Source organism: Sturnira hondurensis, unplaced genomic scaffold (assembly GCF_014824575.4).
Source record: "Sturnira hondurensis isolate 20B ecotype Veracruz unplaced genomic scaffold, ASM1482457v3 Scaffold0004271, whole genome shotgun sequence".
Classification (NCBI taxonomy): domain Eukaryota; kingdom Metazoa; phylum Chordata; class Mammalia; order Chiroptera; family Phyllostomidae; genus Sturnira; species Sturnira hondurensis.
The window spans coordinates 7,368,724-7,395,519 of NW_028076902.1; the positions used below are offsets into that span (position 1 = coordinate 7,368,724).

General features: G+C 48.4%; 1 protein-coding gene across 5 annotated transcripts; it reads right to left on the reverse strand.

Moving 5' to 3' along the window:
* Positions 1 to 812: 812 nt before the first annotated feature.
* Positions 813 to 23,070, reverse strand: TFAP2A (transcription factor AP-2 alpha). Of its 5 annotated transcripts, XM_037045394.1 has the most exons (8): positions 16,218 to 16,471; positions 13,908 to 13,961; positions 13,527 to 13,764; positions 10,435 to 10,486; positions 8,206 to 8,437; positions 6,201 to 6,319; positions 4,143 to 4,284; positions 813 to 2,475 (listed from the first exon to the last, which is right to left on the reverse strand). In XM_037045394.1, the coding sequence occupies exons 1-8, from the start codon at positions 16,385 to 16,387 to the stop codon at positions 2,187 to 2,189; spliced, it is 1,296 nt and encodes a 431-aa protein (XP_036901289.1). In that variant the 5' UTR covers positions 16,388 to 16,471; the 3' UTR covers positions 813 to 2,186. The 5 variants fall into 5 exon arrangements, with proteins under 5 accessions (XP_036901289.1, XP_036901287.1, XP_036901285.1 ...); XM_037045392.1 differs by lacking the exon at positions 16,218 to 16,471 and adding an exon at positions 22,948 to 23,070 and having other exon boundaries at positions 13,527 to 13,961; XM_037045390.1 differs by lacking the exon at positions 16,218 to 16,471 and adding an exon at positions 18,558 to 18,639 and having other exon boundaries at positions 13,527 to 13,961.
* Between the last annotated feature and the right edge of the window lie 3,726 nt (positions 23,071 to 26,796).

Consider the following 26,796-nt stretch of genomic DNA (forward strand, 5'->3'; position numbering starts at 1 on the left):
GAGCAGACAGAAACAATTCTGGGAATCACCATGATTTCCTACTCCTCTCTGCTACCGCAATACGACTAAGAACAGCACAGGAGTGAATTTATCTCCAAATAAAATACTAAAATAAATGGGAGACAGTTTGCTTCCCTTTCTCTGCCCCACAGACATTTCTGCCACTATTCCCTTTCCTCTCAGAAAACTACAGCTAGTTTTTAGCTCATTTAACATGTCTCAGCCACTGAGAAGTCTGAGCTAGCACGTGAAGGCTGAGGTGGTAATTTCCTTTGTGTTAATGAACTAACAATTTAAATCTCAGTTATCTTCTGCTTTGGATTACAAAATAGTTGGTAGGGGAGAATCTTCTGTTCTCCACCTTCCTTGTCATGCTTAATGTTTAGTTCTGAAGGTTTATATTTAGATTTCCAAAACACAAATGAAAACCTAAAGGATCAACATAAATAAAACTTTATTTTTAATAACAAAATTAATGGTTCTAGTAAGAGAAGGATAGTGTGTCATTCCTTTAGCGGTACAAACAATTCTTTATCCAAAAGAACACATTGGATTTTATTGTGTCATTTGTCTGAATACAGACTCAGTGGAATATCTAAATGATACCCTGCTCTGAACTCCAAGTTGAAAGTAAGTTTTTATTATACTTGAGGGAAACAATGGGTTCAGCTGCTTATTGCAAGGAGCAATTGCCAAGGGAGAGTTAAACTCAATTACTGTAACCATACTGAATAAAAAATACTGCCAAGAACAAAAATACGCCTGGGTAAAGACAGCCACTGAATAAAAAAAAATCGACATAAAGCGTATCAAATATTTATTTATCTGGGCAACAAAGGACTATGATACATTGACAGGCATGGAAACTACTGCCAGCACAACTCAACACAATACAACCAGAACTGCTTCCAAAATGGCCACTGGAAATACAGAATACCAGGTGGTCCCAAATGTTCGAAGTTCTTGGAACGAAAAGAGAGAAAGAGAGGAAAAATCCCTAACCCTTGGTTTAAAGACAATACTCATTTATTGCTCAAATGATGCTTTTAAGGGAGGAGAGTGGAATAAAATTAACTTTTTCCCCTCCTCACAATACATTAAAGGGTTATGAAACCACTCAAGTTTAAAAATCTTTCCGGGGTCCAATGTCAAATTTTCTTCCAGTTCAATGAAAAGCTAAATGTAATTCTAATTGTATATAAATTTTACTTTGTTTTTTATTTGTTCAGCTGTTTCATTGTCATCTTTAACATGCTAAATTCATGAATCCCAGAGGAAAAAAAGAATCCCCCAAACCTTGAATTTCTAAGTAAGTACCATGAACCACATGAAAAACTAATGGGGAAGATTCAAAACCCACTAAACAAGAGGTAAACAAGATCACCAGATAAATTAAAAAAAAGGCTTAAAACAGATGCACCATATTTACACTTCCCATTAAATTACACATAAATAAATATATACATAGACATGAACACTGATTCCCTTATATAACTGAATCGTGTTGCCAGAGAAAGTTCAAGTTGGTTGCTTTACCTTAAAGAGGAAAAATTTCTACAACTGAGACATGACATGGAAATTCGTATTTGTGTTCAAGTTTATTCACAATACTGATAAAAGTGTCATTATCCTTTTGCCTTTTTTTAAGTATGGCTACAATCTGAACTGAAGTACGTAAGGGAAGGTGGTGATTCAGTCCCATGAAGCTCATAGAAGCTCATATAATTTTTTTAAATTTTACTTTTTTTTTTAGAAAAAAGTTTTAATCTTTTTTGTTGTTGTTGTTGTTGCTGTCCTTGATTTGTGGGGGGGAGGGGGGTTATTTTTTAAAAAGTTCACAAATCCAGACAGAACTTTTCTTTGCTGGCTTCACTGGCCGGCCTGTTCTGTTCTCTTAGGCTCCACAGGAGGGCAAAGGGGAGTTGGTTCTGATGGGGGAAGCTGAGGCAGGGGCCTGAGTCAGCAGGGGCTGCCCCACTGACAGTGGAGCACCGTCCGGAGACTCCCAGACTGAAGGACTGAAGGCGGCAGCGGCAGCAGTGGCAGCAGCGGTAACAGTGGGGGGTCGCTGATCCCGGAGCTGTCACCTGCTGGTGGTGGTTGGTGGGGGAAGACTGAGCAGGTGAGCTCTTGGGGAAGGAAGGGGGCTGGTGAGGCAAGGGAGGGGGCCGAGCAGGAGGAGAGCCTCACTTTCTGTGTTTCTCCTCTTTGTCACTGCTTTTGGCGCTGTTGTCCGTGTGGCTGTTGGGGTTGTTGCTGAGGTACATTTTGTCCATGGCCTTGAGGGCCTCAGTGAGATAGTTCTGCAGGGCTGTGACCGCTGCGCACACAGCTGGGCTGCCGAAGCCGTGGGAGATGAGGTTGAAGTGGGTCAAGCAGCTCTGGATGCCAGGCTCTAGGATGGGATTGGGCCGCGAGTTCCCCAGGGGAGATCGGTCCTGAGCTAGCAGGTCGGTGAACTCTTTGCATATCTGTCTGCAGCACAAGTGAAGCAGAGAGAAAGAGGAAGACATGAGACTCTCCTGCGGCAGCATCACTAGCAGCAAAGAACCTTTCTCCCTGCAGTTACTTCCTCTGGGATGCAGCAGACACTGACCTGATCCACCTGAGGGCCCTGCCCCAGAGACAGTCTTGCAGTGGCCACATGCTAGAAAATCCAGCAGTGTCAACTAAAACACCTCTCCTTTTTTGATATTTCCACCAATTCCTGTTTCTCCCCCACCCCCAGCTACACCAAACTGCTAACTCCCTCCTCTATCAGCTCACACCAAATATGACAGACACCAGAAAACATTTCACACATGAGAAGAGCAACAGAGAGTAAGAGGGACAAGAAGTCAAACACAAGCCCCTTTTCAATAGCCAACAGCAAAAGCAGCCAGAAGCTGTCCAGCCCTTCTCTGATCTTCCAGAGAAAGAGAGTTCAGCAGCAGTCTGTGGGATGAAGTCTCCACTCACTCACCTTCAAGTCAGTTGCACGTGAACAGAAAAGCAAAACTTTTCTTGGGATTATATTGCCCTTTTTAAAAAAGGCATGAAAAACTTGTTACTTGGACATAATTCAGAATGATTTTGGGAAAAAGACCTATCAATTTCCCATTCCATATCTTGTCCTACACATCAAAATAAAGTAACATAAAACTCTCTGGGGGAAATTGTGAGTATGCGTGTGCTCGTGAAGCTAAGGGGAGAGACAGTTGAACACAGTCAGATGAGGCCTGCATGCTGGAAGCTCTGACTCTGCATCTGGGAAATAAGGACTAGCTGGGGCCTTGAGGATGGGGGTGGTGAGTAAGGAGAAGGGAGAATGGGGAACACTGACAGACTACCTTCCCAAAAGCCAGCCTGATGTCCCCAGGTGAGAAACTGTCTTGCCTGAGGCCTCAGCCTCTGCCCTTTGGCTCCATGCCCCTCTGTGACATCAACTTTGATAATTAAGGGCTTCCAAACAAGCCTTTTAATTTGCAGAAAACATACCAGGACAGTCATTTTCTTTTCACACACCACCTGGACACTATTCAGCCCAGGCACCCATGGGAATATAACTTAGGGCCATTTTGAAACCTATTTGACATCTCACCTGTGGGCTGAAACTGGTGGGGAATGTGTGTATCTATATGTTTGTGTGTGGCACTTTGCAGGAGGAAGGAGAAAGGAAGGCAAGAAGTGGGATAAGGGATTAGGGTTGAAACTAGGACAGCTTTTGGCTTGCGTATTTTATAGGCCACTACTTAATCCTTGCACTGGGAGAACATTGATAGAAAACAAAAACTGATAAAGACAAGCTTGCTACCCCTCTAAGGACTCGATTCTGGTGTTTCTAAAACAACACAGTCACAAATCCATACTCAGCTTCTACCAAATCCCTACTATCTCTACCCCCCATACACTTATTATTACTATTTTTAATGGGAAGATGAGGCAGGAGAGAGGGAAAAGACGGAAATACATGAGCAATCTTACTTGTACCTCCCCTTTAAAATAGATTATGGTTTATCAGATTGTGTTGTAATTTTAATATTTACAACAACAAACTGATTAACACAAAAGGAAAAGAAAAGTGAGAGCAAAAAAAAAACATTTTTGATTTTTGTTTCTCTTCACAATGAAACATAGAGACCCTGAAGAGGTAAACGCCTTACTTTGTAGCCAGAAGCATGTTTTTTCTTGTCACTTGCTCATTGGGATCGGAATGTTGTCGGTTGAGAAATTCAGCTACTGCTTTGGCAGGAAATTCAGTTTCACACACGTACCCAAAGTCTCTGGCTAGATGGACAGCTTCTCCTGGCAAGAAGTGAGAGGAGAGAGGCGAGTGCAAGAGAATGTAGATTTGGGATCAAAACTTCCTCCCAACTCCCTTATTTTCTTAAGCCAGATGTTGAAGGAAACACAAAAATATTTGTTTCCTCATTTCAGGCATTTTATTTCCCTCTCTGTAGGATCTGGTGGCTGTGGTTATCAGAAAAAAAATAGCCACTTATCCTAGAAGGCTGAGATAATTTGAAAATGTAAATCCCATCCACTACCCTCCAGTCTCATCCCCCGTCCTGATAACATTTTCCCAACTTCTCTTTTTAGAATATTTCTGGTATTCCAAACTCACACCTATCAACACATTTATAAATGGTATTCATAATTACTCCTTGAGCTTTTCTGCAAGGTAACAACTTAGGGTTTACATTTTAACTTGATCGCATATAATTATCTGTTCATCCAAACCGATTAACCAAGAGGATTTGAGGGTCACTCCACTGAGTCTGTCTGTGTTGTTGATTTTCAAATCTTTGGTTTTAATTTCCTGAACCAGTTGGTTTTTACTGCAGGGCTTCCTGCCATTAGCTCCAGCTCCGGAAGAACGCATGCGCCAATTAGAGCATCAAAGCTCTCTCCGCGGAGCTTGTTTCCATAAAACGGAGCGGATCACAAACAATAACAGTTCTCCAGAAACTGCCTCCCTGCTACAGGACTCAACCCCCAAGCCCATACACAGTCTCACACTACACCTGAAGCCACTACTACCATTTTCTTTGGCTGTAGTTCTTTTGGAGTATGAATAGAGAATTCTCTATGTATTGGTATTACTTTTATCAAGTATAATGCTACTATAGATAGCTTCTGGCACTGAACAACTGCTTACTATTTAACAGTTATGTTATTGTCATCTTTGACACCATTAACAAATAGTTCATTGGACTCCTCCTCAAATTTATTGTTTTAAACATTGTTAGTTATTTACAAAGCCAAAAGTTGAACTATATTTTATTTCCTCAAATACAAAGTTTAAATAAGATAAAATAACCTTTTTAAAATATAAATGGCAGTTTTGAATTCTGCCTGATAATTGACATGCCTTTTTTCCTACAGCCATAAGGCACTGCCAAGAGAACACAAAGGGAGATGCAAGAGAGCTATACATTTATTTAAACACATTCAAACTTAAGCCAATTTCATATCAGAAAAACTTGACAGACACCTAGAGGAAGCAGGAATTTGAGAAGATTCTGGTGACAGTTCATCTAGAGCAGGGAGTGAGGACAGCATTGACTTTTGTTCTGAGGGGTTTGGAAGCAGGTATGTATGTTGTGTATGCATACATGCGTATGTGTGTTTAAAGCTGCCAGGAGAAACTTTTTGCAATGCTTATATTTCTCTTTTCTTTTCCCATCCAAACAATTCAAGGTCTAAAATCACTCACTTTTCTTCCCCTCCAGTAAAGAAACACAATTAAAGGACAGATACGGAAGCATATGTTTGGAAAACAAAAACTCAAAGGGCATATAACCCTGAGCTTTCAGGACGGTCTTAAATCAGGATGCAGGTCAAAGATTCCCAAATTAATTCAGGAAGTAATGGTCACGCATTTCTCAAATGCAGATGTCAGAATACCTTAAGTGATTTACTGCTGAGCTCTATAAAGGAGACAGGAACTTGGAGAATATGCAGTTCTTAAATTTTCACATTGTTTAGGTCAGAATTGGGCTGGGGAGGCATAATTTTGTGGCAGAGGGGAAGAGGAAAGGATAAGAATAAATGCAAGTATTTTTTTGACATGCAAGAATTCCACTCACTTCCTGCTTTATTCTCTGGAAAAAATGAAACTGCCCAATTGACACAAAGTACAGCCAAACATCTGGTCACTAAGTATTAATCCATTTTCCCAGAAGAAAGTTCCCTTCTTGTTAGCAAGTAGACTCGCTTACCCTCCACTAGTGATGTGAGCAGGGTGACATTGGCAGCTTTACGTCTCCCTGCTGGCAGATTTAATCCTATTTTGTCCAGTTTTTCTCTTAAAGATCTTCCTCCATTTTTAGACTTCGCCCTGTTTCACAAATATAGGCGAGAAACGGATTTAGAAAACATTGGGTTGCTCTGCATCACATTATAGTAATTTTGACAAGTTCCTAAAATGTGCTTTTAAAAATTAGGAATTATAGCCCAGAGACATTCAAGGGAGGGACACCTAGGAAGGATTGGTACAGAAAGATCATAGGAGATAAATGCTTATTAAACTGTAAAGCACCCATGTAGTTCAGTTATTATTGCAACTATTGTGACAGGATGGAAGGTTTTGATCCCCAACTCTCTAAAGAACCACAAACAAAAACAGCTCTCACCTCTAGGGTTTGAGGTATTTTTTTTTGTTCAATTGATTACTGTGTATTTTCCCTGTTGTTACACTCACATAAATCCCAATGGGGTCTTTAAATTGTCTTTGTAAGATCTGCTATTAGGTTGTTCAGAGTAACCAAAGTTATCATCACTCTCAGGTTTCTTGCTTTGGCTTTAGCCCCAGTGGGGAATTCATTTCACCAACTGTTTACATGCCATGTCATCAGCCTAACTTGAAATGTCAAAAGCTGATAACAGTCTTTAAAAATTTCACTCATTTCAGAGACAATGGAGGCAGTTCTAAATAGATGTCTAAATAGACGCCCATGATCAGAAAGTGGTTAAGATAAATTGTTTAAATAAAACAGCAAATTAATTAATTTCAGATTTTATTCCCTGCTCAAGTGCTCTGTAATTGTGTGGATTAGATTATACTCCCCTAGGTAAACAGTCTCCAATACTGGGGATGGGGGAAGGGGAAGAGAGGCAGAGGGCAGATTCAGATCTGTGACAGTGAAAGATTACAAAAGGACAGCAAAGTGACTGTGAAGGAAGAAGAAAAGATTAAAATAGCCGATGTTAAAATCTTCCAAAAATGTTTTTATAGGCTTTGTATGTGATATATCCATTAGAGCAGAACTAAAAGTCTCATAGATAGGTAAAATAAGTAAATATCAAAAAGATAAAGTTTTGGTCTACTTTCTTAAATTTTTTAAAGGATGAAAGAAAATAATATCTGGGAAAGTTCAACACAAGACCCACCACTCGAAACACTGGCTGGAACCCTGGAAAAAAAGAAGCCCACAGGAGGGAAAAACCTGCCCTGAGGGAAGATGATTCACCTCGCTGACCCTTACAAAATCTTATTTACGAAATGAATCAATCTGACCTCCTGGAGGTGAGATGAGAATCCCTGGCCACGTATGAAACACACATTCGTCGGTAGACTACTCCAAGTGCACTTAAACGTGCCTTGCACGTCTGGCACATCGGGACGGCCTTACATCACAACCCTTAGTGCCTTGGGCACTGGGAGTCACCGCCTGGCCAAGGCACCCACCAGCGGACGTGGCGTGCAGACTCAAGAAAAAGCCACTGTGTTCTACTTAAAACCCTATTCAACAAACGACGGGTTACCGTCGGAGATCCTACACGGAGGTAAGAAGTGAAGAGCCTGACAGCGAATTTTCCGGCGCCCGCAAGGTGTGCGCAAGTAGGTAAAAGGCAGCTGCACGGCGCCCCGCTGCTGCAGCTGCGGGGACTGAGAGCAGGGCAACACAAGCTGCGCGTGCGCGCAAGGCTGGGAGGGCAGGGCCTGGTGGTTCAGTGAGCGCGCTGCCGCTACCTACTGAAGCACGCGCCAGAACCCCACCCCCCCGCGCGCGCGCGCGCGCGGGAAGCCGGCGGAGAGCGCAGGCGCGCGCCGCCTCGCCCCACCTCCAGCTCCCATCCATCCAGTTCCACGCCCCCCCACCCCTTTCTTTTCCCGCGGAAGGAGGGTCGTGGCGCGAAGCCCGTGCGCGTCGCTGCTCCAGCGCAGGCGCAGTGTTTCCCCCAGCCGCGGGGCGGGGACGGTAGGGCCGCGCAGGGCCTCACCTCCGCAACACTCCACCCAGCAGCGAAGCGTTCAGACACTCCGGCGGTGAGAGGCGCCGCTGTACTTCCGCCACCGTGACCTTGTACTTCGAGGTGGAGCTGAGGAGCGAGAGGCGACCCGGAACTGAACAGAAGACTTCGTTGGGGTTCACGACGCCACCGAAGAGGTTGTCCTTATTAATGGGTATGGCGGAGACGGCGTTGCTGTTGGACTTGGACAGGGACACGGGGCCTGCGGAGACAGACCGGGAGGCCTTGTGTGGGCGTCGAGGATCCCTCCCAAGTTCTGCTGGACGCGACTCTCTTCCCTGGCCAGGGCAGGCCAGCCCAGGCTTGCGCTGCAACCCCCACTTTTGCAGCCCTGAAACTTACATGGCTCTCTCCCCGTCTCCTACCCTATTCGGTCCTGGGGATCGAGACTACTCCTTGGCGCGCCTCACCCCTCGGCCAGGAGTTGTGCCCACCCAGCCCCAGCAGCCAGACCTGTGTTTCTGCCTGGATCCTTTCCTTTTAGCTTCAAGGGTGCTGTCGAGAGATGGTGGTGAAATTGTGACCCTCTGAACTCTCAGCATCCGAGCAGAGTGGGCCCCAGATAAGGTGCCGGTGCACGGGTTTAGGGTGCAGGGGAAGGGGTTACGTTTGCAAACCAATAGCAAGCTGTGTCTACTTCAGAGTTTTGTGGAGTGAGGGATTTAATGTTGGGAAGAAATTGCTTTATACACCTATAATTAAAATCAGCCCAGATTTAGATGGCAAGTCAAGCCTGCAAATGAGCATGTTCAGTTAAGGCATCAACTGAGAAGTGGCGAATTCTGCTGTGACACACGACACATCCCCCCTCCTTTCCCTTGTTTAGTTTTGAGAAAGACTCGAGTTTTGGAGAACCATTCCAAGCTCCGTCTTGTTCTGGGAGAAAGAAGGATAAACAGGCCTATCATAGATTACTAGTAATGTGTCTTTTTGTTCAGCAAATAGTTAATAGTCAGCTTAAGCATCTTCATTGGGAAGGGGGTAGGATATATTAGTAGTCAGAAAAAAATTCAAGCCCAGCAGAAAGTGTACTAATTTTACATTTCTCAACACCACTATAATTCGGATGCATTCACAACCATTTAAGTACAGTATGCATGTGTATTTTTTAATTCCACGTTGAGACAAATACATTAAGCATACATTTGTAACACCATACTCCTCCGGCTTTAATGGGGATATTCTAGATGTATGGGGAGGTAGGGGCTCTAGGTTTTGGATAGATCACTTGTGACATTAATAGCTCTGGGGAGGCTAATAGAGACAATAGGAGTTAAACGAACTCTTGAGAGATTACTAATAAAAGAGCCAATTATCATGTCGACTTGGAAAGAGCATCTCTTAAGATTTATCCCTTGCACATCTAATTTGATGTGACAAAGACTTCACAGATGTAAAAATGAAACTTTAAACTAGCTAACAATACACTGATTGGGGTTAGAAATGAGAACAGTTTTATATAGCATCATCCTCTGGTGGTGCCTGGAGTCCTGAAATGTAACATTGCCACCAGAACAACAAAAAACCTTCTGGGAATATCATTTAATCCAGTAAACTTTATTTCTACTCACTAAATACAAGTTACAAATCCATTAACATCACTGGACACTTTAAACAACTTTTGCTATGAACAATTAAGCTAACATTCCTGGCATCTTTAAGATGTTAATTTTAACCCAAAGCCAACGTTTTGCTAACCTAATTCACAAACTTTAAAAACCCTTAAAGAGCTAATGAGAAATTAAATTGAAAACACCGAAGGTTTTTTTCCCTCTGCTAAGGAGCGTTACGTCTTTTTATTATCTGCCCTTACATTAATATTAAGTTATTTGCACTCATTTAGTATGTTGCACTTCTTCACACTCTTGGCTACTCACACAATGGATTAACTACACTATGAAAACCGTTTCAAACTTGAAATGCCAATTCCAAATCAGTTCAACTATTTACACATGTGCGTGCGTTTGTTACAACAGCATTAAATTAAATGGTCGAATCATGAATCAGAACAAAGCTAGCCTGTTGCCATCGCTAACCTACTGAAAGCCAATCTTTTAGGCATCGCTATTCTATGCCTATGTATTTGCTAATTCTGAGCCTTTAGGAAAATCGTATTTGAAAAAATACAGCTCTGCAAGTTCTTTTAAAGAGCACTGTGCCTGTACAGACATGCTTGGAATGCAAAAGGAAGTGGCTTACCTTTCTTAATTACAGTTTGATCTGGGATGTTAATACCCGGGTCTTCTACATGCTGCAACAAAAGGATACACATGGATGTAAGTGTATAATCAAAACAAAAGGAAATGAATATTCCATGCAAGATGGGGGGAGGGGAAGGAGTAAAATCGAAATTCCCCCCCTTATAGTGACATTTATATATAAACAATTCATCTTGGCTTATTGGAATTTGAGGCTTTGCAACTCAAGAGGTTTCACTGCACACCCAAGGCCAATTTCTACTCTAGCAGCAAGTAATTCACATTTGAAAGAGGTGGGGGTGGGGGATAAAACTTTCTTTGGAAATTAAAATCAAGTTTTGGAGTACCTAATCTTTTTCATAATCAGTTAGTTCAATCTTTTAAAATGCACCTGGCATTACTTTGGCGCCTCAGCAGCTTCGGACTTTTAGTGATTTCAAAGCTTAGGCAGCAAAAGCCGGAAAAACAATAGAAATGACAGAGGTGGGAGTAGCAGGGATGTGTTGGACCCACTTAGGTAGTGTGATAAACAGCAAAGGCATACACACACCTTACAGAAAAATGAACATAATTTGTTTTTAAAAATAAAGGGCTACTGCCTAACTTGGCTATCAGATAGGAATATGAATGATAAACAACAAAAAACCTTTGAGGTTGCTTTCCAGTCATCCAGCAGATTTGTTGGGATGTGGATTTTTTCTTTCTTTTTTGCCAACGGATAGGTTTATGTGTCACAGTAAAAACGTGATTAGAAAGTAAAATGAAATCATGTTTTTTTCTAATGCAGAAACTGACAGGCAATATAATGTCTGGCTGTGTTTACAAATTAGCACCAGGGCTGCTGAGATAGAAGATTTCACAATCGTTACCAAACACAGGCATTACCATTTAAAAAACTATTACTTCCTTCTCTAGTCTTTGTCCAACAATAATACTGATTCAAACATTTTCCATTCTGTCTTGGATTTATGCTCCTGTTAATTGTGCCTGATCGCAATGATTCCGGGTGGATGGTACTAAGTTGCTTTATTACAGGTTTTATTATACTCAATGCTCTCATTTGTAACTTGCCTAAAGTGCTTCTGGATTTAAGTATAATTAAATTGAGAAATGTTCAGAAATGAGTACTGCTGCAGTTCTTGTGTTTTAACTATATGGGGAAATATGATCCCTTTATGCATGCACCCTAAACTCATAAAGTAAATGTAGTGTGGCATAATACTTTTATTTGTGTTATTTCTAGACCTTGTCCATACAGGAAAGATTGTTAAGTTTAAAACCCTACTGAGATATTAATGATTAAATAATTTTCACCATCAATTTGATTTTCTTAAATATTAAGCAGTCATTATTAAAGGTTAACTGTTGCAGCAATGGGAAAATTGAAAACAACCCTTTTCCTGACCCAAATTTTTTTGGAAGAATTTTTCTTTAAAGTGGGGGAGGGAGAGGGAGAGCAGCAATTAGGTTTTCCTTATTTTTATTTAATCTTTTGGTTAATTTCTCCCACTGACCAATTTCACTGCAAAGAGTGACTATACAGGTGTTAAGAATTCACACCAGCCACTTTGGAATGTTTGCAAAGTAGAGCAGTTCTAATTCACAGTAATCCCAAAAGCTTGCAATATTATCTTGCAATTCAAGTATTTCCAAAGACCAGGCTAGGCAAAGGATTCGGAGAATCTTTGGGAAGAACTAAAATAAAATGATCACAGCTTCCAGGTTTGTTTTTTAATTGCTCTTTGCCCAACTATTGCTGTTCTTATTTTCCTTCCCAAGAAATGTACTGTTTAGTATCAAGTTTCTAAAAACATGCTCGAACACCCCCCCCACACACACTGCTTACTAAACCCCACACTGAGTCAAGTTCCTATTTTCCTGCTTTCCATGTGAGGCTGCTAAACATAACCGACAAATTTCCGTGATTAACCGAGCTAAATGAGAGATGTAATAAATTTTCTATTTTCCTGTGTGACTTAAATAAAGTTTTAAATTCACCAAGCAAGCAGGTAAGTTCATCTGACCATTTTCTTTGCAATCTAATGCAGTAATCATTAAACTGTCAACGGACATATTGCTGCAATATTTGATGCAGTAATTTGAAATAGCATTTTAGCAAAAATCACATCCAGATACATTTCCTCTCCAAAGAAAAGCAGCATTTACAGCGCCTTTACAGCTTTAATAAAATTATTGGCTTGTTCTAATTCCATTTCAGGAAGGTTGTGAGGAAACCATAAATATGCAGAATTGAAGCAGAGATGGGGGTTTAAAATTAATTTCAGAAAGTATTTTCAGATTATCAATACCTGGTTTACATTGTAAATAGTAAATGTGCTAATACCATGCTTATTAAGAGACCATTTTAAACCACACTTATTGATAACTGAATTCAAACTCAAGTAATTGTTGCCCAATAGTCTCAAAACATTTAATGCAATATGGGGTGTAGCAGGGTCTTTCTTACAGGCGTTGGGAACCTAGCTAATGATTTATGAGGTCAGCACTTAGCACCCCTAGGAAGAGAAGAAGGCTGCATTCTAATGTCCCTGTGCTCAGATTGGCTATTTGTTCTTTAATCAGGGTAGGGATGCGCATAACTAAATCTGGTAAAAATAATTTTTAGTATGACTTTTACACTTTATTTTCAATTGCCAGGGCATCTAGTAAGTTCTTTCGGTTGAATTTAACACCTTTCTCCGGACAGGGAGACATCCCAGGCCAGACTCAGCAATAGGATTAGACCCTGTCCCAGTCGAAACCGTTTACAGTCTCGGAGAGGGGTAGATAATGCGACATCAGCTGATGTATTCGAGTTGGTGGAAATGGTAATGTGGGCATTGTTTGAAGGAGTTCCAGGAACCATTGTTCCAGGGGCACAACTCTCTACTTCTTTTTCAATTTTTTTAAATTTGGTTCTCTATATGGATTCCTAAAGCTCCCGCCCCACCCCCCGCCCCCCCATGAAATTTTGAAAAAGTAAACACCATTGCGGAAAACCCGGGCCCACCGGCTCTGTGTCCCCGGCATCTTCTCTGGGAGTGGGTGAGCAGGCGCTGCACTGCCTCTCGCACCGTCCGCGCGGCCTCTTACCGGGACGTCCTCGATGGCGTGAGGTAAGGAGTGGATCGGGAGGTCTCCGAGTCCAGAGCTGAGCCCGTGCGGGCCGTGCAGGAGGTCCTCGTGCCGTCGGTAGTCCCTGCGAGGATCCAGGCCCGGCAGCTGGTGGGGCAGCCCCCGGTGCGTGTGCAGGAGCCCTGACTCCTGGCTCTGCCTCTGGCCGGGCCAGCCCGGGTGCTGCGGCTGCGGCTGGGCGTGCAGGGGGTTCAGGCTGTAGGGGTCGTTGACGTGGGAGTAAGGATCTTGCGACTGGGGGTAGATAGGCTGATAGGGCGGGGGGAAGTAGGGGGGCTGGAAGTCGGCATTGGGGGTATGGGACAGCGGCGGGGCGCTCGTGTAGGGAGATTGACCTACAGTGCCCAGCTGGGGCAACCGTGCCGTCCCGTTGCTGGTGCCGTCGTGACGGTCCTAGAAAAGAGCAAGAGGAAGGGGACGAACAAGAAGTCAGTCGTCGAGTTACAGCTGTCCACACGAAATCCACTCCGCGAGGCCGCGTGGGGAGCGGCTCCTTCCCATCGGCAGGCCGCAGAAAGAAATGAGCTCCAAGTTGTTCGTTTTGGAAAACCCCCCAGAAGTGAATCGGGCCCTTCCCAAAACGCAGGGAATTGGTGTGCAAATGTGGGGACAGAAGGGATTCTCCTTGGCGGGTTCTTTCAAAAGCGGCGTTGGTGGTGGAATGGGGTGGGGGACGTAAAAAAGGACCTCCCAGAATAGAGCCGGTGTGAAAACACCCTTAAGCAAAATTAAAATTCCTACTAAATATTAAACAGTAGAAGCGGCGTTTTCTTTTTATCCCCCGGATTTGAACCTGCCTTCCACTGCGTTATTGTTTACTCGGTTCCATTTATTTGGAGGGGAAAATCATACACGTTTAAAGACTGCTGGCATTTTACAACTATTTAAATAGAAACATTTCATAGAACTATAACGAAAGCACAGGTTTAAATTGCCAGCTTAAAGAAGGTTTTAACTGCAGTGGGGCGGGGTGGGGGGGCGGCGGTCTGTATTTTCTGCTTCCTCAGTTAGAAGCCCTTTTCTCCACAGGGTCGATTCATGACATGGATGGGGAGAAGGGGATGTCAAGTCAAGGCTTAAAATATAAATATTCCGCCTTATTCGGTTTAAAAGAGAGAGGTGCACCCTGGGGCGGAGACCCCGGCCCCTTTCACCCCAGCCCCAAAGGGCAGAAGAAACGCCAGACTTTCTGTTCCTCTATTGAAGTTCGCTTGCTGAACAAGCTAACGGAGTTGATTCCATGGAATTCGAACCTTCGGAGGTTCGGCCCAGAGGTCTAGGGTAGAGGGGCACATTGGGCTGCATTTTTTTTTTCAGCAAACGGATATAGCATCAAATGTTGAGCACATCTCGGAAACAAGTGAAGACGCAAGGAAATATAGATAAACGTGGCGAGAAACACGCCTTGGGAAGTAGCGGCGAGGTAGATCTGCGCGCTGGGAGATGTCGAGCAGGGACGAAGGCATTTGAGAATGGAAAAGTGGAAAGAAGGAAATGCAAATAAATAGGGGTGCCCTGATGGAAACCTGGGCGTGAAACCCGAGGTCTCTCAGAATAGAATTCCTAAGGAAACAGGAATGGGGGTGGGGATGGGACTCACCATAGCTGAAAAACTGTGAACTAACATCTGCGAAGAGTCTGGGGTAACGAGTCAGGATGGAAAAAAAAAACAACCAAGCAAGCCCGGAGAGACCGGCTGCCCCGCCGCCCGAGTACGCCCCACACAAAAGGCGCCGGGAGCCCCGAGCCACCCTGGACTCCAATCACCGCGCCGACGCTCCCCCAAGCGCTGTAACCCCGCTCTGGTCCATCCGAACTTGAACCACCGACTCGAGCGGCGCCTTCAGCTGGTCGAACCCACGGTCTCTATCCTGCCGTGATCGGTTTTGATTCAAAGTTCCTTAGAAAACGAAAAGCCCCCAAAAAGAAAAAGTGTGTGTGTGTCTGTGTGTGTGTGTGCGCGCGCGCGCGCCTGTGTTCCTTAATCCGTGTCTCCCCTCTTTTCTTAGCGGCGGCTTCGCTTGAGCTTCTAATAACCGCGCTGGGCAGCGTTCCTGGAGCCTCCTAATAGCAGATATTCATGACTATTAATATTACACGAATACTTAATAAGGGAAGAATGCCTGGAAATCGAGCGTGAAGCGGAGAGGCAACTCGCGCCGGAGCCGGCTCTCAAAGCAGTCCATTGACGGGAGCCTCAGTGTAGCAAATCGGAGGTGGGGAGCCGGAGCGCCAGAGACAAAAAGCGGGCGAGAGAGGGAGCGGGCGAGCGCGCGGGGGGCCGCGGCGCGGCGTCTGGCGAATCACAGGGAAGGGCCAACATTTTAAAAGGTTGCAGGGCATGCAAAAGTGAAAGAGAAAGAGAGAGAGGGAGACCGAGGGAGAGAGTGCAGAGAGGGAGAATGTGTCTGCGTGCGTGTGTGAGAAAGAAAGTGTGGGCGAAGGAGAGGAGCCTGGAGTGGGAAGAGAGGAGGGAGGAAAAGGAGGGAGAGCCCAAGACGAGGGAGGGAGGGAGGAGGGGAGGAGGAGGGGGAGCGGGAGGGGGCTGGGTCCGAGCGCGCTGAGGGGGAGGCCGCGCGGGAGGGAAAGGGGGAGAGGTAGCGAGTGAGGACAATTGGACCTAAAAGGCTGGGGCAGACCTCGGGATACCGTGGGGGCCGCGAGCCACGGGCAGGAGCTACCGGGGACCGCGTCCGGGCGTTCATCCGACTCTCGGCACCGGAGGTGCTTCCCGGCCCTCTCCGGCCACGAGCTCCTCCGCTCCGCAGCCGGGCCTGGGACTCGGGATTCGGCTGCCCGCTGCCTCGCTGCTCCTCCATCGTGCGGCGCCCCGCCCGGGACGGGCCCTTGTCTCGGCCGCCGCGCGTGCTTCCCTTGGACACCCGGGGCTGTGCGTTCGGCCGCAGCTGCTGCCCCACCCTCGGCTCTCCAAGGCTGGGGCTCGGGGAGGGGAGCCGGGACGCGACCCCGGGAGCGCAGAGACGCGAGGCGGCCCAGCCCGGGCGCCGCTGGCACCGACTCCGGGCTCAAACCCGTCCGACTGGCTGGGCCACTCCCGCCCACGGTACCCCCCCCCCCCCCACGTTTGACAAGGCTCCTTCTCTCCCAGCTACGAAAGGCTGCCGCTGCCAGTCTGCCCGCCGGGTTGTCAGAACAAGCGGCACCTCGCCTCCTGCATGTCCCTGCAGAGCCCCGACATAATGAGACTGCACGAAACCGGCTAGGAAACCCGAAATCCCTGCTCCGGCGCTCGCCCACCGCAGTCAAAGTTCTTAAAACAACCCTCACTTTATTTTCTTCCCCGTCTTGTTTTCTCATCTTTATTCTCTCTCCCTCTCTCTCTCTCTCTCTCTCTCTCTCTTTCTCCTTTTTGGCGTCATTCACACACACATTCACTCGCACCCTCACAGGGTCCCTCTTTGGGGGTGTAAGTTCACTGCTTCCCACCTACGTCTGGTAGCCTCCTAGTGCAGTGCGGAGGTCGGGACTCCGCCGGCGGAGAGCTCAGTGCCCGCAGCTGGGTTCGTGCCTCTGCCAAAGTGAACGCCGGAGCCTTGGGCTTTCACAGTAGAAGACCCAGGGACTGAGTTTCACTGCAACTAGCTCTCAAAAAACACCCTGGTCCTGAAAACAAAGCAGCTGGGCTGACGTGGGGTGTCTGTGCCCCGCACCGCGCACGACGTGAACCCTCAGAGAAGCGCGGGTCCCCATGGGATGTCACCCTGCGCCTTGTGGGGGTGGGGAGAGCGAAAAGAGAGGGCCCGGGAAAGGAGAAAGATTTAAAATAATCCACAGATAGTGGGGGAAAGGGGGATGGGTGACACAACGTTCTCATAAATCCACCTTCCCATTTCAAGTGAAGACAAGACTTCTGCCGCTGTGCCCTCACAGACCTCCATGCCTGACATTCCCAGCTCCAAAAGCCAAAAAGAAAGGAAAGAAAAATGGCACAAGCCGGACTGCCACCTATCCATTTAGGTAATCCCTGGCAGTGGCCTCCTCCCCCTCCCGTGACTCATCGACTCATTTCTGCAGGAGATGTAAGGGCGGTAGTAGCAGCGGCAGAAAGGCCGGGTCTCAGCGCCTCCCGCGGGCGAACCGGTGGTGCTGGGGCTTCCCCGGCTGCCGCAAGAAACCAAGCTCCCCGGGACCCTGGGGTTTTTAATAGACTCCAGTGCGGCGCGCTCTATCGGCTCCACTAGCTCCCCGAACCGGAGGTCGAGTGCAGCCCCACCAGGATTCCCACGGTCACGCAGCCGAGTGTCGGCGGCTGCAGGGGCAGATGACTGGGGACCCCGGAGCCAGCACACTCCGTGCCTCACTGTCCCAAGGACGCGCTGGCCAAGTAGTTCAGAGACAATGAAGCGGTTTAGAACTTCTTGAATAACACAGAGTGTACCTGGAGCGGGCCTCGCAGCAGTCTGCGAGATGAGTGCGCACACTCCGAACCCTCTAAAAGAGAGATGCAACCCTGCTTAGAGCGTAGTATAATGGGGCCCCTTCTCCAAATAGAAATGATCCATTTTTGGAAGGGTGAGGAAAGAATAAGTAAGGAAACATTAAGGATCCTCGAGGAAGTTAAAGAAGAAAAAAGGGTTTTTTTTTCTCTGTCCTTTCTCTTCCTGGTGACTCTGTCCCCCAGAATCTCGCTGAAGAGACACGCGGAGTACACAGGCGCGTGCCCAGTTGCCAGCAATTGCTTCAAAAGCCCATGCTCGTGTCTTGTGTCTGTTAGGCACAGACAGTACTGGTCAGAAAAAGTGGGAAAGTGGGACACAGGCTTCGAAGGGGGAAATGAAAAGGGGAGCGTCCACCTCCTCCCTCTCAAGCTCTCCCCTGCGTTCTTCGGGCGAATTGGAGAGTCGGGCGCTGCGCGGGGGAAAGTTTGTCCCACCGGCATTTCTCAGCTGGCTGCCAGAAGAGGAGGTGCGGGAGGGCAGAGCTCGGAGCCTGAGGCCGCAAGGATAACTGAGCCAGCGCCGCGCTTACCTCGCAGTCCTCGTACTTGATATTATCCGTCAGTTTCCAAAGCATTTTCATGGATCGGCGTGAACGGATTTGCCCCCTCTCTGCCTCGGCACCCAAGTGCAGCCACTCTCTGGGTAAGTGAAAAGTGCCGGCTGCGACGGTGATCAGAGGAGGAGGAGGGAGAGGGGGAGGAGGGAGAGGAGGAGGAGGGCAGAAAGGAGGAGGAGGCGAGAAGGGAAAGAGCTCCCGTGTGCGCTCGGAGATCTCCCTCTAATGGTAGAAACTTTTCCCTTTTCCAGCTCTTTACCATCAGTCTAATCGCCTCATTAGCATATCAACAATAGTCCAATTGCTCGCCAGCACCACAATCTGCCGTCGGCCGCTCCGACTCAGGTATAAAGGCCTCTCGCAGCCGGGAATTGGCTCCTAGAGCTCTGGACTGCCTGCGAGCCAGGGAAAGCTCCCTTGAGCCCCTCCGCACGCCCCCCCCCCCCCCCGCCATTCCTCTCCACTCCTCTTCCTCTCGCTCCCCAACCCCCGCCCCGGAGAAAGGTGTCAGGCGTTAAGGCAGGCCGGTATCTCGCAGAAGCTGAGCGCCGGCGCCCTAGGCCAGGCCCTCAGCACCTTTCCCCATCCCTTCTGCTAGAGACGGCGCTGTCCTTTCGGGCTCCGACCAATTTTACTAGAAATTAGTATCCCTTTCGCAATTCAATATAACCGCCAAACCAAGACTGGCGAAGTCACTCCAGGATTTTTGCCCAACAAGAGATCGCCTCCACTCTGGGCAGCCACCACCTCAGGCCTCAGAGCTTTGGGAGTTTTATTGGCTTTGCTCTTTACCCCCAGGTTGGAGATTTCGCTAAACGGCCCCAGTCGCTCGGCTGGGGGTTGCGATCCTTTAATTGCTGCGTGTAAAATAAAAATTGTACCCTGAAGAGGTTGCTTGACAGCTCGAAGAGTTAAATGATTTTCCTCTCGTCTGTATGAAGCTACAGCCGAGTGATAACTCAACGTGGCGTTTGGGATAAGGGTTTCCTAGGTGCAATGTGGACAAGGATATAGAACTCCTGTAGCGACTCCATAGTCGCTTCTGGAGTTGAGCCGAAACATTGACATGTGTGCACCCTGTCATGCATGCATCAAAATAAATCGCTGGGAACCAACTCTCCGCTGTGCTAATCTGCTCCAGTTTTCCCAAGATCCCCCTTTTTAATTAAAGCAGGGAGAGTTCCTTCCTGATTTGGTGATGTTACTAACGCGGGCGCACTCGCTTCGCAGTGCTGGCTGACGAGACAGGCAGCCCAGAGACAGGCAGCTCTCTCCTCCTGCAGGTTTGCTAGTACAACATCTCCCACTCCCACGGGCGTCTGCTCGCTTTATATTTCTCCTTCTGTTTTAGAAAAAAAGTTTTAAGGAAGAAAGAGAAAACAAAGACCTAATATTCGAAATACAGCGTAATTTCTCTGGCTGAGCTTCCGCATTTGTCCTCCACAAAAAAAGTTTCTCTCTCCCATTTGAATACCGAAAACTGCCCAACAACAGCAGGTCGTGCTTCACAGTGCTCAACTAAAAGACTTCTGATTCCCTCTGGGCCTGTTTCTTGGAAATCTCCAAGCCTTCCGGATTTCCATAGTGTCCTTGAAGTGGGGCACAGGTTATTGAAAACCGGATGGTTCCCCAACAGGTGGAAAGAAGGCAAGAGGAGAGAGGACTTCTCCCCGTAAGCCTGTGGTGGGACAATTCCCTCTGCAGAGAACCGCAGCAAATTTCCCTAGCCAGGCAGAGTAGGCCAAGAGGCCCCACAGAAAGTTAGAAAGAAGACTACAGTTAGAAGGAGGATTCAGAGCCGGAGGACTCCACTCCCCCGCTACACACATGCACCCTGGGCGGTCCTTTTCACTCCCCCCACCCCCACCTTCCCAGAACACAACCGGGGTCCTTCGGCTGAACGCTGCTCCAGGCTCCGCGCCGCACTCCACCCAGGAAATGGGTCGCCTCTAGTGTTAGCACTACGCACTGTGTGGGCTTCCCCGGGAGCCCACCGCCCATCCCAGCTGCTTAAAGTAGGGACATGGGCCGCCGGGAAGACTGACACCTCTCCAGAGGCAGCTGCAGACGCAGAGCATGATCAGTAGGCCAAACCCCAGGCCTGGGAGCATGAATTTCCCATCCTCAGACGTCGCCACAAAGTGCGTAAGGGAACTCTTTAAGTTTCGCTTTCCTTCTTTCAGTTTGCGGGCGGGAGTAGTAAGCATTGGCTCTTCATCTTCTCCACTCCTCCTCCCCGCACCCCGAAATCCACAGCTCCGCACCCGTCAGGGCTGCTAAACTGTTGTTGTATTCCTGCCGAGGGCGCCTTTGAGATGCAGATTGCGGCCTACGGACTCTGTGCCGCCGCTGGTGTTTTGGGCACTGAAAAAACGCCCAGGCAAACACCCGCGTCGACCCTGGAGCCAGCTGAGCTGCGGTAGTGTGAGCGTCGTGACCTCAAGTCACTCGATTGCATGTCAATGCTTGGGCCTCGCCAGAACCCCAGGACAGCAGCGCCAAGCCTGCGGTTAGGGGTGGAAGGGGGTCCAGGCCCAATTTGGGGGCGTGGAGAGGGTGTTGGGGTAAGAACAACTATCTCTGTGAAGACAGAGATACTGGGAGAGACAAAGAGGCAGTGAGAGACCGGAAAGACTCTATTTTCTCGGGTTGTAACCACACAGTAGGACTTGGGAGCCGGACAAGCCAACCCCAGAGCATCCCACCCCATCCTGGCTCCAAATCCTCAGCGTCCTATTTGAGATCCAAGATTTCCACCACTTTGCCAAATCCTGAGCCCGCAGAAGCCAGGCCCAGGGTTCACTCCTTTCCCCTTCCGGCTGTAACCTCACTGCTTCAGAACCATGGCTGGGCTCACTCGAGGCCTCGCCTGCGCTCCCAGCGCCTTCTTACCACCGAGGAATTCTGCAACAAAGTTCTTTCGCTCCAGGAGGAAACTGAAAAACCTCTGTCAGACCTTCACCCTCCAAGGAAGAAAATGAAGAAAAGCGCTGATGCCCACCGGGGCAAGGGAAAGAAGGTGTGCATTCCCAGGATTTGTGTGTGGTGTCAGGTTTGCACCCTTAAAGCACGAAGTTAATGTAACTTTGGGGATGAAATTTTGTTTACTGAGATTTACTGGGGAGGAAGGGGAGGTATAAAAGAACTCACAGTTGATTTAAAAATATATAACTACAAAGAAAGAAATGTTTAGCGCAAGACGACTTCCTTTCCCCAACTCCAGGGAATATGATGAAGACGGGACTTCTCTGAACTTTACTTTTAATGGCTCAAATATGGAAAAAGTAAAAGAAAAAACTTGCCCTAGAAGGAACAAGGCCTCGACTTTTCTTTGGGAAGATCAGGCGTTTGGTTCGAGTCACCCCGCAGACTTTTAGTTACGTGGAACCTCGCCCTAACCAGGGCTTGCTTTGCTGGGGCAGAAAAAAAGGGCCCTGGGGTTCTCATTATGAAATCGGCAACAGGAGAGAGAGACCGCTCCCGTCACCAATCTGGCCAGAGCCGCCCAGGTTCCCATAGGGAAAATGCCTGTTAGGAGGGCAGTGCTGGACTCATGCTCCGGTTGTCGGGGTCGGGGTCCGAGGCTCAGCGCGGGCAGAATCCGGAGTGTAGTCGGCCTGGCGGTGCCCGCGGCCTAGCAGGGCCAAGTTTGGCAGGCGTTGGTTTCGGGAAATTTTAAACCTGCTGCTTCACCTCCCCCAGCCCCCATCCAGTCACCATTATTAATGGCCCAAGCGGCAAAAACTGGCTTCAAAAAAGCGGACTGAGAAGCTAAACTTTGCAAACTCAAGTTTAAGTGTTTCCCCAAAAGACCATGCTCGCCGCACGACCCTTCCATCTGAGCTCCTTCCCATTCTCCACACCCCTTAGGTTCCCCAAACTTGGAAACACAAAGAGAGACAGGTGCACCAGAACCCCACCTCACGCGCAGCCCTCGGGTTTGAGAGAAGATCCAAGGCGTAGCCAGCAGGGAACTCTCTTGAAGGCGCACCTCAGCCCCCACCCCGCGCCCACCTCCTTCCTGAGTTTGTCATCCACCCCTGTTTCTACTTGGGGTAGGGGTGGGGGATGGCTGTCGCGCCAAACATGAGTGACCCCCGGGGCCACCTGTGGAGCGTGAGCCGGACTTTCCCCCGCGCCCAGCCTCCAAGCAGCGCTGTTGCCCCCAGCACCCGGCCGCCTCCCGCTCGCGTTTTTTCTGTTCTCTTTCCCTCCTGGGAACTCTCCTGGACGCCGCCGGGCGCGCCTCACCTACGACTCTCCAGCCCTGGGCCAAGGCTCTTCCTCTCCGCCTCCCTCTCCCGGCCCCCTCCCCCGTTCCACCCCCGCCCACCGTGGCCAAGGCGCTGACATACCCCCGTACCTGCCAGTCCCCCATTTTGGCAAGTATGGACATCGTGGCTTCGCGCTCCTGGCGACGGGTCCCCGCCGGGCATGGGTTGTAGGGCTCCACTGGGCCCGCTCCCTGGAATCGCTTAGGCAAATCCTCCTTTTTTTACCTGCTCACCAACATCTCACCTGGTCATAAAGAGCTGGGTTGCTACCTGCCGACGCATGCGCGCTAGCCCAGGAATTCACTCCGCCAGCCCCAGTTGCTGCGCCTCGCGGAGCTGACCTGGGAAATGATGGATTTATAGCCGCGGCAATCTCGCCATCAGCTCCCGCTTTCCGCCCCAGCCCCAGCCCGCTTCCCTGGTCAGTCCCAGACCTAGGAACTGAGGCAGATTCCCCGCTGGGGTGTGCCGGGCGCCCTGCGAGTGTGAGAGGCTGTTTTCGTGCTCAAGCAATGGGGGCACCTACACTCTCCTCGCCCTGGAAACTTTGGATCTGGGTGAGTTTCCACCCCGAGATGGGATCAGGGGAAGTATAAAGCCCGAAGATAGGGCCAGTCTGGATCGGTCCTGTGCACCTGGATGCTGTTCGGCCCTCCCCACCGGCCCTCACGAGGTTCGAGATAGTCCCAGGCCTCTCGGATCCGAGTCTGCGACCCCTAAGGCTGTTTCTGCGTCCGATCCCAGATCAAAGAGTTTTTCAGAAGGTGAAGAGGTTCACATTCTCTTTCATTTCTAGGCTTCTAGGTGTAGTCTCCTCCCACTGCAGAGAGGCAAACACTTGCACACACAAATTGCACACCCATACACGTATACTTCTATTTAAGGTCCACCCTCTCTTCCTACTTTCACAATTCCCTGCTCCTCCCCCACTCCTCTATGGCTCCCCCGCTCTTTATCTTTTCCTCTAAGAACTTTTTAAAGGGAAAACGGGGGCGTCGGTGGTGCTGGGATGGGCAACTGAAGTTTGGGCTGGGGTTTGCTTTCCCATGACAGATAAAATCGCTCAAGTGATTTCACCGCTGCTTCTAATTAGAAGGGAGCTTTAAAAGAAGCCACAGGATTTGGGGCTCCTGGAGAGCTCACCTCCCCAGCAGGAACCACACCTGGCTGGGAGGGAGAGGAGGGTGAGGAGCTTAGCCTCAGGCTGCGCCCTCCTAAGAACCGTGCCAGCTACATCCCAACTGCCAAGAAATCCGATTGTCCAGGGCTTGGGTCTGGGACATCTGGGACAGGCCCAGTTATCCTCTCAGGCTGCCGTCGAGGGGACTGACAGATGAACAAAGAACCGTTTTGAATCGTCTTCTCTGGCACGTCAGATAAATGTGTGTGAAGGATCAGCTTCACGACAAGCGGAGATTTGTCCCCACACCAGTCTTCCCCCTTTAACCCATAGTTCAATCCTTCATCACTGGTAGGCTGCCCAGATGGCCTTGCTTCCTCTTGGCATTTCCAGGGGTAGCGTGATGGCGTCAGTCTGGGGAGTCACTGTGTTGCCTAGGCATTTTAATTGTGCCTGGGCTGAGGGACGTTCATGCAGGTGCCTATTCTGCTGTTGATTTGAAACTACCTTGGACTTGCTTTAGAACCTTGCTCAATAAATTTGGCTTTTGTTTTGGAGGGGTTCACAATGAATTTTAACTAATTAAAGTTATAGCATTTTTACTTATAAGCCTCTACACTTCACTCCCCCGGCGTTTTCCAGATTGTCGAAATAGGTTGGTGAAACCAAATGCTTCTAAGTCCAAGACTTCCTGAGAATGCACCTGTAGTTCTTCGATATTACGGCGGGGGGCGCTGTGGTCTCTTAAAAATGAGCAGGGTTTCAGGCTAAGGCAGCCTTGCTTCTCCCGTGCATGGGTGGAAAAAGAGCTGGAGGGACCTGGGACCCCCTCTGTGCCCGGAAAAGTCGCACCGGCATATGCCAGGGTCGGGTGAAGCACTAAGAGAGCCACCTCCAGCTTTGGTACTTTGGAGGGTGGGGTGGGCAGGAGGTAGTGTGCGGGAAAGAGGAGGCAAAGTTGCTAGTGTGGTTAATCCCGAAACCAGCCGCCTACCAGGGTTGGATGGGAGAGAGCAGGAAGATTTGAAAGGAAGCAGCCTCGGCCTTGGCAGTGAGGGACCGTAGCGTCTGCTCAGATGTTAGGTACAGGGGCTGGTCGGGGTAGGGAGAGAAGGAAGGAGGGATCTGAGGACAGCGGAAGCTAGAATTGAGCTTTGGAGTATAACTGGGTCTCAAACTCAGCTGTAATTTACATTTATGAGCTGTGCAGTCTAGAGCTGGTTACTGAACTTGTCTCTGAATCTCCATTTACTCATTTGTAAAATGGGTAATTTGTTGTGAGAATTCGCTAGGAAAATGTGCAGAAAGTGCTTAGCACAGCACCTGGCCCACCTTGTGCTCTCAAGAAAGGCTGCTGAGTTTGATCAAAGACATCTACTCTACCCATCCCCCACCTTCACCCAAGACCGGTTCAATTCCAGATGAGGTCAACGTCATCGCTCCTTTCTTTAGGTACACCCAAACTGGACGTTGGTCAGCTGCACCTCCGGATATTCCTCCTCAGAACCCTCTTCTTTCCAGATGTGTGTTCTCCCCCTTGCTCCCCCAAACATCTTTACCCCTAGGGGCCTTTCCTCACTTTGACCTTCTCCCTAGCCCCACCTGCCTGACTCTGATGCCTTGACCAGGTAGCCTTGGGAAGGGGATGAGGGGGAGAGAGCCTCCTCCCAGCTTCATCTGGGACCCGCGTGCCAGTCAGCTACCCCCAGGACCACAGCAGGCCCAAGGCCACTTGGTGACCCATCTCAGCACCCAAGCAATCTTCAGAACTGTAACATTGGCCTCTTGCTAGTCAGAGAAAACTGTGGGTTTTTTAAAAAAAAACAATTTAGGTGAGGGAGAGCAGCAAGAGTACCCTCCACCCCTCAACACACATGAAGCAGGTTGCACAGCGAACAGGTCCTGAAATTCTTGACCCAATAGTGGACTTTTCCATGCACCCCCAGTGCATATGGCCGGAGCTGCAAGGAGGAGCTGGATGACTTCATTTCAGATTGTGCAGAGCTCCCACCTTCAGGTACTACTGAGCTCAGGCCTTCTAAGGCCCCTGGTGTCCAGGGGTATCCAGATGAAACCTATTTCTATTACAGTAATTCTCCCTCCACCTCCCTCCCAGCTTCATCAGCCCCCAAGTTGCAGTGGGAACAATTTTTCCTTTAGGGTAAATCTGTGCTTGAACTACATTCACCCTACCTCAGAACTTCCAGGATTCTTCTCCTACCTTTTTGTTCATCATCAAATGTCAAACTGCCCAGTGACCCCTTCAAGGTTCCTAAGGTACTTGGAAATCTAGACCTGAGTTCGAACAATGGGTTAATTTAGAAGTCCACTACCATGGTGACCTGGGCTTCACTTTCCCTTTAAAGGAGTGAGGGGTAACTGGGACAGGTTGAGTGGCCACTCACTGCATCTCACCCCATTCCTCTGCAGAGGCTCATCTTCCCTGCCTTTAGGAAGAGCCTAAAACAACTTTGGGTCTTTCTTAGAGCCCTCAGAGCATTAAACTGGCCCCCTAACGGGGAGCAGGGAAGGCAGAAGATTGGGCCACTTAGGGAAAAAGGTGAGGGCAGTTGAGCAAAGTGTTGCCACACCAGAAACCCTCACCTGGAGCAGATCCACCAGGGCACAAAAGCCAATGACTCTGCAGCAAGATTAGGGAGAAGGAGTAGGGTTACAGTAACTACAGAAGAAAGAAGCCAACATCTTATCAAAGGGGCTCAGGGAGATCACGGAAGGGAAGCCCCAACCCTGAAATGTGTCTACCGGTACCTCCCAGGCACGTTCCTTGAAGCTGGGAGTTCTGGAGCAACAAAGACAG